The sequence below is a fragment of the Mizuhopecten yessoensis genome, unplaced genomic scaffold (genome assembly GCF_002113885.1).
Source record: "Mizuhopecten yessoensis strain PY_sf001 unplaced genomic scaffold, ASM211388v2 scaffold11185, whole genome shotgun sequence".
Taxonomy (NCBI): domain Eukaryota; kingdom Metazoa; phylum Mollusca; class Bivalvia; order Pectinida; family Pectinidae; genus Mizuhopecten; species Mizuhopecten yessoensis.
Genome location: NW_018408922.1, coordinates 1,819,051 through 1,835,726, shown reverse-complemented (window position 1 = coordinate 1,835,726; position 16,676 = coordinate 1,819,051). Strand labels below are relative to the sequence as shown.

Genomic DNA, 16,676 nt, shown 5'->3' with positions numbered 1-16,676 from the left:
CATCATCCGTATCAACTAACACAAAAAATGAAAAATTGTCGACATATTCAGTCATGTGTTTTATTTTCACTCACCAGGGACGTCATCTTATTGTATTGCAACATGTTCACATGCAACATTGTTTTCATTTTTGTTTCTCATGACCGCATATTTTGCCTCGAAAAAATACATTGTCTACGAAGCAAAGCACACATATTGTGGATTTTACAATACATGCATCTCCTCTAATAGAACCCTGTCAATAATGGTGATGCTTTGCGTTGGTCAAATATTTCGCGTTCCCGGGGCCGAAATTCTGTACCCGTACACGTGACAGCCCTACTTATTTTTGATAGACAAAGTATTGTTATCCTTAGTAGTATACAGCAATGCTGGGCACATGTACTTAAGGACCCCTGTCGCATTGCACTGTAGTTTTTCCTGTATACAGTTATCTCCCCTTATTTTCTTTTTGGATATATAACTGTAGCACAGTTGGGCCAGGACAATGTCGACAAGGTAGCTCAGTTGGTTAATAGAGGGATAATAAAAAAGCTGAAATCCAGGATTTTAATCCTGTTCCAGACCTGCTGAACTTTTACATTCAGAACATTGTTGTTGGTTATATTTTGTTTATTCATTATATAAAATATTTTGTTTATTCATTATATTTTTATACAAGTACAGCGAGGTATTATTTTCTAAAAAATCATTAGTCTAGGTCTAAAGAATAATACTATTTGATTGGACTTGAAATTTCCCTGATCCTATTTCCAATACACATAAATGATGTGTACTCTTGTATAAATGTGCTGGTCTCATCCCATTACAGGAGATACTACTTCTCAACAGGATTGATACGGTCTGGTATAGAGCTCTTCACCACAATTATAGGTACATATATAAGTACATAATGATCTACTCGACATTGCTTTGTGTGTGTCATTGTCTGATTGGTTTCAATTTGTGATTTACATTTTGTAGGTATATATTATGCAAATTCTCAGAAAGTGATAGCAGTTTCCTCCTGTACATTGTAACCCTGATACAGCTGCGAATAAACTCGACACAAATCAGAATAGATGTATCACCTGGGCTTGTTTGCAGGTTGTCATAATTTATAAATGGGGCTGTTATTATTAGCCCCCCCCCCCCCCCCCCTTTCTGAAACAACTCTCCTGACAGCTGCAGTTAAGAATATTACACCTGCTCATTACTGAAACCTGATCGGTAAGACATTTCCTCATATTCACCCACAGCATTTTTGTTGTCTAGCTATCTCTTGAGCATTACTGGGTGCTGAAACTCCTATCTTTTTACTGCTGTAGTTTCAGCATATAAAACATTAACACCCATCCGTAAACATACTTAACATGAACAATCTACCTGTAAAATATTTACTACAAGGCATAATCACATAGCAATGTTTATAATAAAATTCACATGCATCAGATCTAGATTAGAAAGATAACAAGGTCGCCAACCACAGGTAGCAGTTCAAAATGTGTAGTCTTACTTCCCTATTATAAAATCCCTATAAAAATTATTTTTGACAAATTCTGCACGCAGTCATGCAAATCCTATACAATTTACTGACAGGTGATCAGTACAAAACACAGGTACAATTTCCTTTTAAGTGTTTCTAGTAAAATGTTTAGTAAATGAAACAATTTATCATGCCTTACATACATTCGAGCAGGAACAAGGACATACTGTATCTAGGACTGACTAAGGCTACTGACTAGGGTGTTTGATCGTGTTTACTCCCATGTCATGTGCTCTATCAGGAAGTATTAAAATTTAACTTTCAAAAACATTCCGGCTATCTTTCTATTTCTTACCTAACACTTCAGCAATTTTTATGTACCTGTTTTCATGAAATAAATCAATAGGGGATCGGAGGAAAGCCTGCCCCTTTCAACCTATGAAATCTGTACATGTTATATGTTTGAAAGGTGATCACGAAAATTAATGTGAAATCAATACCAATGTCGACATGATTCTTAGTCACAAATTCTCCTCAATCGTGAGGAACAGAGTTCTTACGAGGTTTAGTGCACATGTACTTTCTTTTCTTAAATATTATCACTCATATATGTAAATACAATTTTGAATGGTGAAGAGAGAAAGAAGAGACAATGGAAGGAAATGGATAGCTGAAGAAATGAATGAAAGAAAACTGTTAAAACGATGTGGAGAACAAGTTAGAAAATACTGTATGGTATGATCATTGGTCTGCATACTCAAAAGATTTTCAGTAAATATCCTCACTGTTTATTTCTTCAATAAGACTTTTGTGCCATAAACTCTGGACTATAAATTAATTATTGTTGACATCAATCTATTCTTATCCAGTTACAAATCTCATCCTTCGAGTCTTGCGAAAATGAAAGCCTCAACTTGTTTCGTAACCTAATGAAATGGAAACTAATTTCACAGCTGATGTATATATGTTGACATTTAAAGTCTTTACATGACTGTACATTGCATATTAGATATCAAAGACTGCACATAATGTGTACATGTACGAATGCACTACATCTATATATATAAATATGCAGGTGCCTGAATCTAGATCGCATGTCTACACATTTGAGAAAAGTCTCCCTGTGAAGAGCTTGAGATGAGTCACATTATTACTGCCACCGGTACCGTGACCTACATCGAAACCTCAACACTTAAAACTATATACATGTATATACCTATTAATAAAACACAATAAAATATTAATGGAAAGTGAGTATTTGTGTTAACATTCATGAACAAGTTATAAAAATCTTATATTCATTACTTATCTCCTTCAAAAAGCATGAAAACCAATCATTACCTAAATGTGGCAATGATGTACATACCATACTAGTATAGTGTGTATATAATTATGAAACATGTATTTTACTGTACATGTATTACCTAAATGCAGCTGGAAGTATTTCTAGTTTCAAAGTACTGAAATACATCAAGAGGCACTATTGAGGTATTCTTAGGATACAAATGTAATTTCAAGTTTGAGACCTAATTCTTTGCCTATAGCAGAATTCAAAGACGTTCATGGTTGCAGTGGGTCATACACAATGCATGTACAAAGCGTTTGAGCAAACTCCTGGCTATAATCTGACAGTACAGGCTGTGTGGATACACAATCACTCATAAGTTTAACAGGAGGTATGTAATCTTGAGGAAGGAAGCCAGCTTTAGGTGACCTGTGTAGCCTATAACAACAACATAGCTTTGTCCTGACACACAAACTAGATAACATCCTCCGCCCTATCATACCCTCACATCATTCACACAAATCGCCTTTTTATAGGACAAATAAAGAGGATTTTTTTTATTAATTACAGCCAACAAGTTTATAAATACTTCCGATGTAGTTCTAATTAAACCAGGTGATGACTAAGCTATTAACGCAATTGTCAAGAAATAGATATTGAAATGGAAATTGATCTAGGTTTGATTGATGTTTGACACGATGAGAAGTTGCTATTTGAAATCCTGAATATTTTGGTATCATGCCCAATACATAAAATTCTGATTTTCAACTTTATTATGCAGTTTAAATGATTCCTATTTCATTCCAATATAATTATCTTCATCTTTAGCTGATTGCAATTATTTAACTTATAAAATCTATATTTTTTTTATACAGATTCATTAACAGAAAAACTTTACGAAAAATTTAACACAATATTTTTTAATGTCATAATGCCTATAGGGCATCTGCTCTAATAAGAGAACCAGAAGTGATTTTAAAATTTCCAATATTTTTCTTGTCAGAGTTTATATTTTCCAGAAATCATCTAATTGTTTTGTTAGTTGGATAGCTTCTGCCACCAAAAACATATTGTGCACAAACGAGCATATTAAATTGATACAAAGCTGCCATTAACTTTATTTGCCGACGTATAGTGATCAATGTAATATAAAAGTATGATAGATGGACCATTTGATTGATGGTGAATTTTATTTAGGAGTAGGATAAAGTACAAAATAAAAGTGTCTAAATAAAGGCATCCCATATGTCACTCGGCATTAAAAAATGTGAGCCCAGCACCCTTTTAAGTTTTTATGTAAATAAGTGGAATCTGACTTCAATCTAATTTGATTTTGATAATAACGTCTAATCATATGAAGAAAGCTTTATGACAGAAACACCGATTTGTTTCGGATGGCTGCAATGCTGATAACACCTCATAAACGAAAGGTTGTATGTTCAGTCAATCAGGCAGTCATCAAGTTTTTCTAGGTCAAGGCCACATAATGTAGCATACTGTACTTGAGAAAATGCATAATGTCAACAATATGAGAAAAAAACATTTAAAATATAGCACAATCTTCACATATATAGCTTTGCAACCACCACAGAAAGTCACCAGGCCACCGTATCATTTTTTCCAGAATATTCAGTTGTAATAGAACAAACAAGATTTTATGTAGTAATCCCACAATGTGAAAAAGACTTGATGAACAGTTCAGATCTGACAGACAGTGCATACTTTCTTTGCTGCATATATACACATACCCCTAGTGGGCACCACTGGTACGGCTATAGTCCTGAGGAGAACCACAAGAGTCAAAGCAGCTATGTGTACTTAGCTTACATGCATTAATTGTACACTTATCTTTATTTTCTTGTCACAAACAAAACAAACATATATAGCTTTTCCAGAATTTCTAAAGTAATCCTTTGACTATAATACAAAAAAATGTAGAAATATTTGTAGATCTGATCCCTTATGATTTAGAATTTGTTCTCCTATGCCTATTTCTGGTCGAGCATCAAGCTACCCAATCTCTCGACTGCTGCGGATGCTGACACTACTTTATAAGCTAGGGGAAAGAATCCTCCCCCATAGTGAATCACTTTCCCAGCTGTTCTCCATGACTATAAATAACAATTATGAACAGCACCATTACTAAATGATGATAACAAAATCATCAGCAATTCTGTCTTGTGGGCAAGGATTAATTAGTTTTTAACATTACCCAGGATATAACAAATTGAATAGATCAATTAAAAAAAACACCAAGAAGTCCTACAATGTAGCTTTAATAAGAAATTAGGCTGATCTGTCATAAATAATATATATTTACCTAATAACAAATATAAGTCAAAAACCGACTAAGACAAATACATGAATATGACACAAGCTGAAGGCCAAGATCTATATATATATATTATAGCTATAGCTACAAAGCAGCATTTCAATTCTAATTCCACTATAATGGCAAAGACGTATCAACATAAAATGAACTACATTATGTATGATATCAAATGTACAGGGCCGAATATTGGAACAAATAATACGTTTACTGAAGAAACATCATTCAATCCACCTCACAACTAATGGATGCATGTATGCACCTAAGAAATATGGATGTTTTCCAATTGCACAATGAACCATTACCAATTCTTACAGAAAAATAACAGTATTGAAATTATAAACTGGAACTCAAAAGTTCTACACTTAACAACACATCGAGAACAAAATAAACATCAAGAAGATTTTAATTTAAAACATTCTTAACACACAAAAAGTTGGTTAATTAGTTTCCAAACACAAGAAGGCAAGATAAAGATGTCAAGTGTTACCAATACTGTCTATACATACATAACCTAATACACAGGATACACCTGAAGGTATGCTGCTACACAGTACCACACACAAGTGTTACCAATACTGTCTATATATAAGGTACAAGGACTACACAATCATACATCACTAATACACAGGGTACACCTGAAGGTATGCTGCTACACACTACCACACACTCACAAGTGTTACCAATACTGTCTATCTATAAGATACAAGGACTACACAATCATACATCACCTAATACACAGGCTACACCTGAAGGTATGCTACTACACAGAACCACACACAAGTGTTACCAATACTGTCAGTATATAAGGTACAAGGATTACACAATCATACATCACCTAATACACAGGGTACCCCTGAAGGTATGCTACTACACAGTACCACGCACAAGTGTTACCAATACTGTCTGTATATAAGATACAAGGACTACACAATCATACATAACCTAATACACAGGGTACACCTGAATGTATGCTGCTACACACTACCACACACAAGTGTTACCAATACTATCTATATATAAGATACAAGGATTACACAATCATACATCACCTAATACACAGGGTACACCTGAAGGTATGCTGCTACACAGTACCACACACAAGTGTTACCAATACTATCTATATATAAGGTACAAGGACTACACAATCATACATCACCTAATACACAGGATACACCTGAAGGCATGCTGCTACACAGTACCACAAACAAGTGTTACCAATACTATCTACATATAAGGTACAAGGACTACACAATAATACATCACCTAATACACAGGGAACACCTGAAGGTATGCTGCTACACAGAACCACACACAAGTGTTACCAAGACTATCTATATATAAGGTACAAGGACTACACAATAATACATCACCTAATACACAGGGAACACCTGAAGGTATGCTGCTACACAGTTCCACACACAAGTGTTACCAATGCTATCTATATATAAGGTACAAGGACTACACAATAATACATCACCTAATACACAGGATGCACCTGAAGGTATGCTGCTACACAGAACCACACACAAGTGTTACCAATGCTATCTATATATAAGGTACAAGGACTACACAATAATACATCACCTAATACACAGGATCCACCTGAAGGTATGCTGCTACACAGAACCACACACAAGTGTTACCAAGACTATCTATATATAAGGTACAAGGACTACACAATAATACATCACCTAATACACAGGATCCACCTGAAGGTATGCTGCTACACAGTACCACACACAAGTGTTACCAATACTGTCTGTACAACACCTAATACACAGGGTACACCTGAAGGTATGCTGCTACACAGATCCACACACTAATCTTATTATCAATAGTGTAATACCTGTAACCATTTGTTCTAGCTATTTGTCACTGTATAGCAAGAAAATTGTACACAACCCAATATACCAATTATTACTTGTCTTGTTTCCAATATGGATCATATATTTGCTGGGAGAATAATACATAATGTTCATAATTACTCAATGACTGACGGTGACATTTTTTTTTTCTTAAAAATATTCTGTACTACTCAATGTTATTCAAATGTTCAGATGTAACATGATATGTAATGCATTTGACATGCCTTTCAAATTCTGTTAAAGTCACTATTAGTTTATAAATTAGGACACATCTGAACTATAAACCATGTTAAGTAGGTCAAGGTAATTTATTGGAATTTAATTAATAGCCTCCTTTTCCAAAATGCAACAGGACAAATATGACTCGACCAAAGGTACATAAAGTTCTGCAGAATCCTTTCAAAGATGTTTTCAGAACATTTGACTCTTGTTACCTTAAAAGTGGGTCAAGGTCATTTTATTGAACAAACTGGATACCTTTCAAATTTGAATGCCAATTTTAAAAAAGCACCGCTAATTTAACAGGTTGGGAACTCTCTTGACTTTACGCGACTGTTTAGATACCTCCGTAACTTATGATTATCAAAATTCATGAAATATGCTCCATAAATCTTTTGAAGAGATTGGGAAAAACAAAATGATTTGCAAATAATACAAGCTGCCACTTTTTTTCACAGTGAAAGGTGTCGATTCCAAATTATCCCGAAAAATCTGCAGATGTAATGTGTGTCTACAATGTTTTGGATTTGGCAGTCAGTATAGGACAGTGTACATGGATAACACTTTATACAGCTTGCTTTACTTCATTCTATGGCAGCATCCAGTTGTACACTGTAAATATCAAAGCTGTTCCCATTGATTTATACATGGTGACACTTCCAGAAAATAAATTTCAGAGCACATATAAAAGAAAGCAAGCATATGCTTGAGGCTAATGGAATACATCTTGTACATGTGTATCTGGCTAAGGTCTCTTTTTATACAGGCCATTTAGAAGGAGATGTAAATAACTCGGGGGGGGGGGAACGTCATTGAGATTTTGTTGGAATGGCTGAAAAAATGTGTTTAAACTATTTTTGTAATTCAATTAAATAATCTTAAGATGTTACACATAGTTCTTAGTTTTAATTTATCTAATCCGTCAAAACTTCCGGGCTAAATGTTTAGACACTGCTTATTTATACTAGCTTATAACTGATGAGTGATAAAAGGCAGGGATTTTTGAAAAGCAAATGCCTGTCATTTGAATGAAAACACGTTCTAGTCAAACTTATTGTTTCAAATAGGCTGGCGCCAATAGCTTCAAATTAAAATCAGGGCTGTAATACATTTTCCCAAATTTATGATAAATATATCTATACAAGACATTTGACTCGTTACTCATCATGACAATATTTAAAGTAACTAAACAATGCGGTTCACAAAAGAACATTTTCTTCAAGATTTTAACCCTTTCACCCCTAGGTAACTTTAAAGACTCTACCAGTACCATACTTTTGTCTGGATGAGTCCATTATAATCTACAGTGGTGAAAGGGTTAATGGCTCAGAACTTCAGTTTCAATTGCAACTCATTTGAAGTGGCATTATGTTGGCGTGAATCGTATTTGAACTGCAACTCATTCGAGGCGGCATTGTCGTAATGTGAATCTTGTATTTCCTACCACTTTATATGGTCTCATGTTCATGTTCTTTGATTTGCTTTAGTTGTATTTGTTTGTGTGCTGCAGAAGACTCAGGAAGTCACTACAATGTTAGTCCAATGCTAAATTTTAGGGGTACTGTTGAACAGTAAACTGCAGTGTAGCTGTACCGCAGTATTTTTCTTTTTGTTCAACGTGGTTTCGGTACAGCAACTGTACAGACGGTACGATATGGGGGTACTATTTTACCAAGCCCAAGTGAGAATTTGCAAAGTTTCAGACTGGTCCAACTATCTAACAAAACAGTTTAGTGTGGCATTTCTTCTAACCTGTGCTGTGCTGGAAAATCTCAGATGGAGACAACTCAATTGTGGGTACTTGTTCATGTTTAGTTATGCTAGATACTGCAAACCCAAGTTTAGATATTACCATATCATGGCATGGGTTTCAGGTGACCCTTGACATTTAACCATTTCAGAAGTCTTAATAATGTTTTCTCAGCATTTTGGAAGGGAGGTTACTGTATGTAGGAAAAACCACAGTGCAGTGGGACAGGGATTGTAAAGAAGAATGATCGTTTTGTTATATTCAGCTTGTGCCATGTTATAATTTGCAGCATAGACAAAAAATGAAAACTATTTGCTCTGATATTTTTTCATTTTCAGATTATGACAATTTGTAAATAATTATATCAATGCTTTAGCTAACTGATTGATTATATGATTCTATAACAGACACAAGAATGGAAAGTACATACAGTTGGTATAGAATTGTAACAGGATAGGGAAAATGAAACAAGGCCAGACTGGGTTCTCAACCCGAGACTTACAAACTCTAGCTATATAGACGGACACTCTCAGTCTCACCAATTGGGCTGTACCTGGTCACAGTCATCCACCTTGCCCAATATCCTTCTATTATGTGTCTGAGTGTCAATAAAAAATCTTGAAATCTTATACACCACCTGCACATCCTTCCTTTTCCCCAAAGTCTTTGACACGCTATTAGAAGAAGTCCAATATCATAAGGAAGCATAGTATTTCAAAAGGATCCTACTTTTTTTTTTTAATAATTCTGTTTGAACTTATTACAAGGAACCTGGTTAATTTGAAAAGGACACAATTTATGACACACAGTGCTAACACTGTATTTACAACCCAGATTTGGGTATTCCCTTGACGAGTGCACACACAGTACAGTCAAACCTGTCTTATGTGACGTTCCGAAGGAAGTTCAAGATAAGGTCACATAAGACAGGATCAAATTTTTTAAAGAAAGATATAAACTGTGTGTTTAATGATTTATGATATTTATTTGTGAAATATTTACGTGATAAAACAATGACATTTATAAACATATATTAATAATTCATTAAATAGTTTTTTTTCTAACTGCACCCCTTAAACCATTTATAACATAATTTGTTAATTTCTTCATTGTCGGTAAGATAGCGTTGACGTTTTTGTATACTCCTATAACATAAGAGGCCGCTGGTCGGTCTTTTTTCTATTGGATATGAATTTGCCGACTGCAACCTTTTATTTCCGAAGCACTAATTCTTTGATGCAGATTCCGCACGAAATCTGGGCGGAACAAATTTGGCTTGAAAAACTCACTTTAGTGGTTCACAGTTCATGACAACGATGTCTACTCATGGTTCATATAATATTTATCCCATATGTATGCCACAGAAACATAGTATATTTTAATACGGAATAGAACACTCAAAATGCATGTCCATGTCGTTGTATCATTTTACAACTTCCGGTTTTGTTTTCAATATCGGAATAGTCGCATAGTCACGAGAGTTTTTTTTTACACTCTAGGTGTGAAATGTTATGGTCGTTAGTCGCGTTAGACAGGGAGTCGTTGAATACAGGTCAGTTATATAGTAAATATCATTGGGGGTTATAATTTAGGTCGTGTAAGACAGGAAGTCACTGAATACAGGTGGTCGTTGAGACAGGTTTGACTGTACTTGAAAAAAGGATTGACAGCTGAAACAGGAGAGGGGAAAATGCACAACAGGGGCAAGACCAGAATTTGAACCAGGGACCTCCTTACTCTTAAGACAAATTCTCTGACCAATTGAGCTCTCTGGTCACCTGCACTCACCTGGCCCATTCCCCTAAGAGAATAATATGTATACATGTCTGTAGTTAAATTAGTAGTTCAGGTCTAAAACATACACTGGCATGTTGCAAAATTTCCATGAAGGGGTAGTAGATGCACACTTGCTGTGAATGCATATATTTCATGTCATGATTATTTTAATATTATAATAAATCATTCTTACTTATTTTTTTCAGGTCAAAAACTTAATTAGGATGACATGTTAGCTATGTTTGTGGAGTCACACAGACAAATATATACATGGAAGCATATATCCGATATTACATACCATACTTTTTATGTATCCACAAAAAATAGGCAAAATAATACAGATATAAAATAGAAGTTTGACTTGTAACATCAATTCCAATACAAAGATCTTATCAGACTGAACATGATATTGTAGTATGGTAGGTTTACCAAACCAGGTCACCTGTCAAATGTGAAAATTAAGGCTACAGACATTATGTGCAATAGTTTTCGACACACAAAACTCCTGTATTGGCATTGAAATTACACAAGCACTGAACAGTTTAAGGAACATGCAAGAAAAGTACAGAAAATGAGCAATATTTGACACAAGTTTTGTGACTGACTGCATATTTTCTTCTGTTGTGTATTGGGTATGTGTATTTGCAATTTGTAGCCACGGGCACTTGTCTATATACTCACCGAAATCGACAAACTCCGATATATTCTTCTCTCGTCGGAGTGTGGAACTGCAGCACTCATCGTAGAGAACAATAAGAACATCGAGGAGACTCTCAAGGCTGAGGGCTTGGCCATTGCTCTGTTGCACCCCTCCAACATACAGCTGTCCGAGCCTCTTCAATCTCTCCTCGGCAGACATCATGACTGACTCACAAACCAACACATTAGTCAGTCGTCTGCTACCTCCTCCCTTGTCGTTTCCTCATCTTTGTGAAATGTTCACCGACCAAAATCAATACTGAGAGCTTTAACTGTACTTAGAAGCGGAAGGGCACCAACCCTAATTTTACCACAATGTATCACGGATTCCAAAGGAAACCAACCAAAAATGCGATTTTCATCTACTTCCTTCACAATGTCAATGCTCTTTTGCACTACGGTTTGTTTCCAGCTCGAATCCAAGTATTTAGTTGCACAGACCGATTATTTCTGAGTTGTTTCAATGTCATAACATAGTGAAATAAAGTTTCCACTTCCCGTATTGGATCTGTTAATTAACCCATGGATCGGCAATTTTCCTACGAAGATGTCAACATGGCCGACCAAAGTTATCAATGGAGAATTATGGGAAATGGTTATACGCAGGCGTCTGTGATGACGTCATTTTCACATTATGATAATGCACGAGCCTGCTGTTTACATTTTCCAGAATTTCTCTCATTTTCTGTGTTTGTGGGTTTATTTTGTAGTTAGATTTTATCTCATAATACTAGTAATTTTGTATTTCAACCATTAAAATGATACTTAATGCATACACCGACCGTAAAAATCATTTAAAGTTGCACCTTCTGACACTATTTAGCTGTATCGTTACTGTACAGAATGTATACCGTCCAATTACTCTGATATTAAAAATTCGAACTAGGAACTCTAGCTGATTGATTGAATGTTTCAAAACAATGATTGTTATTGTTTTGTTTTTAACGTATCGCGTATCAAAATTTTTAAAACTTGCGGACGAACAGTAATGTCCACATTTAGTATCAGCTGATGTGTGATATAGTTTATCTATGCACGAACACAGGTCGTAAAGTAATAAATACACAGGGGACAGAATTCATCGACGAACAAATTAAACTTACCAGGCACTTGTATATGTTAACCTATTTGAACTACACATAAAACCGGAAAAATAATTTTACTAATTTTTGAAGGAGAAATAATTAATTGGAATAGAATAAGACACTTGATTTTTTACAAAAAAAAGTTACATTTCACCAGAGACATAATGCCATTAGTACAATGTAGAAACGTCTGTGATATAATAACACAAATTAACTAAGAACATAATATATTATTTAGGCATATGACTTAATTTTCCAGGAATGAAAAATATAGTTACTTACAAACAAATAAAAAATATTTCTGTGGTGTTTTTTTTATTATTTTCTAATATCACTCAAGAATGGTTTTCGAAATAAACCAATGAAAAATTAACTTGAAAAATAAAAATGAAAAATATATAATTCGAACCAAAATATTGGCGCAGTGATAGCACTAGACCGCAGAACCTACCTGCCAGGAGAAACAGATCTAGAGGCTGATCAATGTATTTGTTCTCAAGTTTTGCCAGACTTTCGAGTTTTACGAGACGTATATCCTAATTAATAGGTTGCTGACCTAGCTAACGGGGGATGTCAATTATTGTCAGACACCGGAAAAGTGCATATCGCCTTAATATAACACTTCTTATTTCAAATTATTGATAAAAAAGCATGACTTATCATGGGAAATTTTCAAACAAATTTTGTGATTATCTGTTTTTGCTAAGTTTATTTTATTCCTATTTATTTATTCATTTATTTTTTAATGTGTGTGGGTGTTTTTAGTTAAACATATTTTATTGCAATATAATTGCAAAAGGATTGGACACAAGTTATTGCAACTTATAAACGCCAATTCCATAATGCTTTACAAAATATAAATATAATGCAATTTCCAATTGGGTGGGTGTTGTTGTTATTTTTTTTTTAATAGTATGACATAAAATATCACGCGGCATGACGTCACAATGATTATTGAACATCAGATAAATCCATTTTTGCAAATTAGTTTTCAAGTACATGTGTAAACTACTCTCTGAAGTGATACTATTTCCTCCAACCTTTCACATGTGTTCAGCTTGTCACTCCCTGGGGGGAGATATAGCCTCGTGCAGAACGGCGCGATCTAAGTCGTAACACTTGTATGACGTCACGTCATCAATGCATTGACGTTACGTCAACAGTTGCTGACCATAGAAAACAACTATGAATTATCTGGAAAAATATGCAATAAACGCTTATATTTCATGCAATCACCGCTTGTTGGCGGATTTGTAAGTGAAACCGGATGGGAGAAAAACAATCATCACCTACCTTGAGATAGTGACAGCGAAATCTCCAACCCTCGGCATGATGTTCTCGAAAGTGTTACCTCGGCAGATCATCGGGTAAGACAATCAAGAATATCCACCCTCGGATTAGATATTTCTTTGTCACACTCTCAAGGTAGGGGAAGATTCTATTTGTCAAGAGAATTGATAATGACATTTATATAACCATCACCTTTTTTTCTATATGACCTAGCTCCTTGCTATCATCACTCCTGTGTACAAAAAACACCATCACATACCTTTTTTTTATATTTAAAAGTGTGAGTAACTGGTCGACGTGGTGTTAAAATAAAGATGAAATGACGTCATGAATGACGTTTCCACACTCATTTTGTTGGATAAGCCGCTCTGTGCTCTACCCACTTTTGGGTAACACCCTGGACGGAATTGTATTGGCCAGTCCTATGGGGACGGCATGAACAGAGAGTTTAGGGTCCATCAACTGTGTCATCATATCCACTCATCGACAATGATGGTGGCAACTTTTGAACATGTGGATAGTGTTTGTCAATGTGTTTTTAATTCTGACGTCACGTTGCAATGATTTGCGCTGGCATCTTCCATTGTAACGTCACAATTTCTTTATACAATATTTTTTCCCGATCGGAAACAAGAAGGCCTTATAGATATGATATGAACAATATGGACGAAAATGTCCCCGAATTTCGACGGCTTGTTATCACGTTTATCTAACTCTCATTTTTTAATTTTCCTTTTTTTTCTCTCTCCCATAAAACATATTATGGCACCTCGCGCATCCATACCGGCCAACAAGAAAGAGTGATTAGTATAAGTTTTGAAAAAAAATTCGTAATATTTGTGAAATAAATACGCAATCTTTATATATAAATTTTAAAATACATTCGGTAAACCTCGTGACTTATACAAATACCCAGCTATATAAACATGAAAACCAACCAGCACACATATAGGAACGTTCGAGATTCTCCCCCTTATATGTTATATAATGAACACACGCCACGTTAAACTTTTACATGCTTCAAGCTTACGGTTGTTATATGAAATCAACGGGTAGTCCTATTTAGAGTGTTTAAATCATCGGACCGCTTTAGCTGCAAGACATCGCGTGGACCCCGTAAGAGGACAGTTCCAAAAAAAACCCCACAAGATTATACACACAGCACTGTGTTTGACTTATATAGAAATTAATTATGAAAACTAGCGATAAAATCGGACTTAAATGGCGTTTTTTCATGAATACAAAATACAAAGTAACAAGCGACAGGCATATATACCCACACGCACACTCTGTGTTATTTCACCCGAACATTTAAGGTGCAAATTTGTCGAAATATGAAACAGACCTTTTTACTTCCAGTTTTGACACGACATCGATATAATGTGTTAGAAAACTAACTATACAATTTTTGTAACATGACAAATAAAAGTTGTATCTCCGTTACAAATACCATATACCATAGCCCGAAGAAAACTTGTGATGGGCCAAAATTTTATATTGCTTATCAAATCTGGGGCTTAATCCAAAAATGCTAATCGGGTAACCCAATTTGGCGGGGTTGGTCTTTTTTTTTTACGTAATGAATGAGGCTTAGGTTTGTCTGTGTATGCTCATATTCCGTAACTCAATGATTTGTTATTGACACGTTTTATTTGAGATCATAGTGACTAAATCCACATAAATATGTTACGTTTCTGAAGCATAACTAAACGGGAAATTGTTGATTGATGCACACAAAATTGTTCATGCCGGGGTTTTGCGAAATGACTTGTTGTCCAATCCATTTGTATCTTTGTACAATAAAATATGTTTTTGAACTGGGGGGGGGGTTGCAGCCCATAAATTCGACATTTTTTTTTTTTGGAGTTGTTATTCCTAAATTGTAAAGATTTTTTTTGGAGTTGTTATTCCTAAATTGTAAAGATGATCAAGCGTAGGCTTTGTAATATAAAGATCCGGACTTCGACTCCTGCTGTTTTTTTGTTTAATATTTTATTTTTCATTTTTAAACGTTTAAATTTTGAACAACTGCAATTCTGTAAAATGCATTTGGAACACTTCTTACGAAAAGGGTTTAAACAATTTTACAATGGTTAAAATGATATTATTATAGTTTAACTAGATTATTCCCTTTACCTTAAATTTCGTATCATAATGATAATAAATGTTAAAACACCAGGTACAAACTTGAATGATTTCTTTAATGTCATTTACGCGGGGAACGTCGATCTGAGATCCAATTGAAAAGTGGGTTTGACAACTTTAAAATGATTAAAAAAAAATGTTATGGTAGACATTTTTCTGAATGAGATTCAAAAGAGAAATATTTGTTTTCTTACACGAAAAAAACTTCAAATGAAAGAAAAAAATATGTGCAGCCTACGTGCTAGTCAGTATCGTAAATTTATACTGTATAGCATTAAGATAATGAAATTGTGATTTGCTAATAATGTCCAGTTGATGTAGGGCAAATTAATTATTGAACTGATTTCAGTTGAAAGCAGTTCAATACTTATATTTACCATTTTCGAAATATTTCCATCTCTTAGATAATCAAATTATTTTTCCCAAATCCAGCATTTAGTTAAAATTAGTGTATGTATCGTATTAGCCCGAGTTTCCTCTGGCCCTGAAACCAGACTTAAGACATTTTGAGAGACAGATTTCACACCAGACATGTCTAAGTCTGGTGTCATGGCCAGAGGAAACTCGGGCTAGTATCGTTTATATTTGTTGTATAAAGATCGAATAAAACACCCGTTTTCAAGGGAGGGCTAGTGGTAACCAACGCTACAATTATGACGTCATAATCATGATGACGTCAGCAAGTATTCGGTCGATGGCATTCATAGCCTAAAGGATGCCAACTGCATTTGGTAGGGTTATATAGAAGCAATGCCATACTATGGT

At 34.8% G+C, this 16,676-nt stretch overlaps 1 protein-coding gene across 5 annotated transcripts in view; it reads right to left on the bottom strand.

The window, feature by feature from the left end:
* Nucleotides 1–11,962, bottom strand: part of LOC110440573 (serine/threonine-protein kinase MRCK alpha-like) — a 61,866-nt gene extending 49,904 nt beyond the window's left edge. For all 5 annotated transcript variants that reach the window (XM_021483714.1, XM_021483715.1, XM_021483718.1 and 2 more), the window contains exon 1: nucleotides 11,374–11,962. In XM_021483714.1, coding sequence (XP_021339389.1) covers nucleotides 11,374–11,554 — 181 coding nt within the window. In that variant the 5' untranslated portion in view covers nucleotides 11,555–11,962. The remainder of the gene's footprint in view (nucleotides 1–11,373) is intronic.
* Between the last annotated feature and the right edge of the window lie 4,714 nt (nucleotides 11,963–16,676).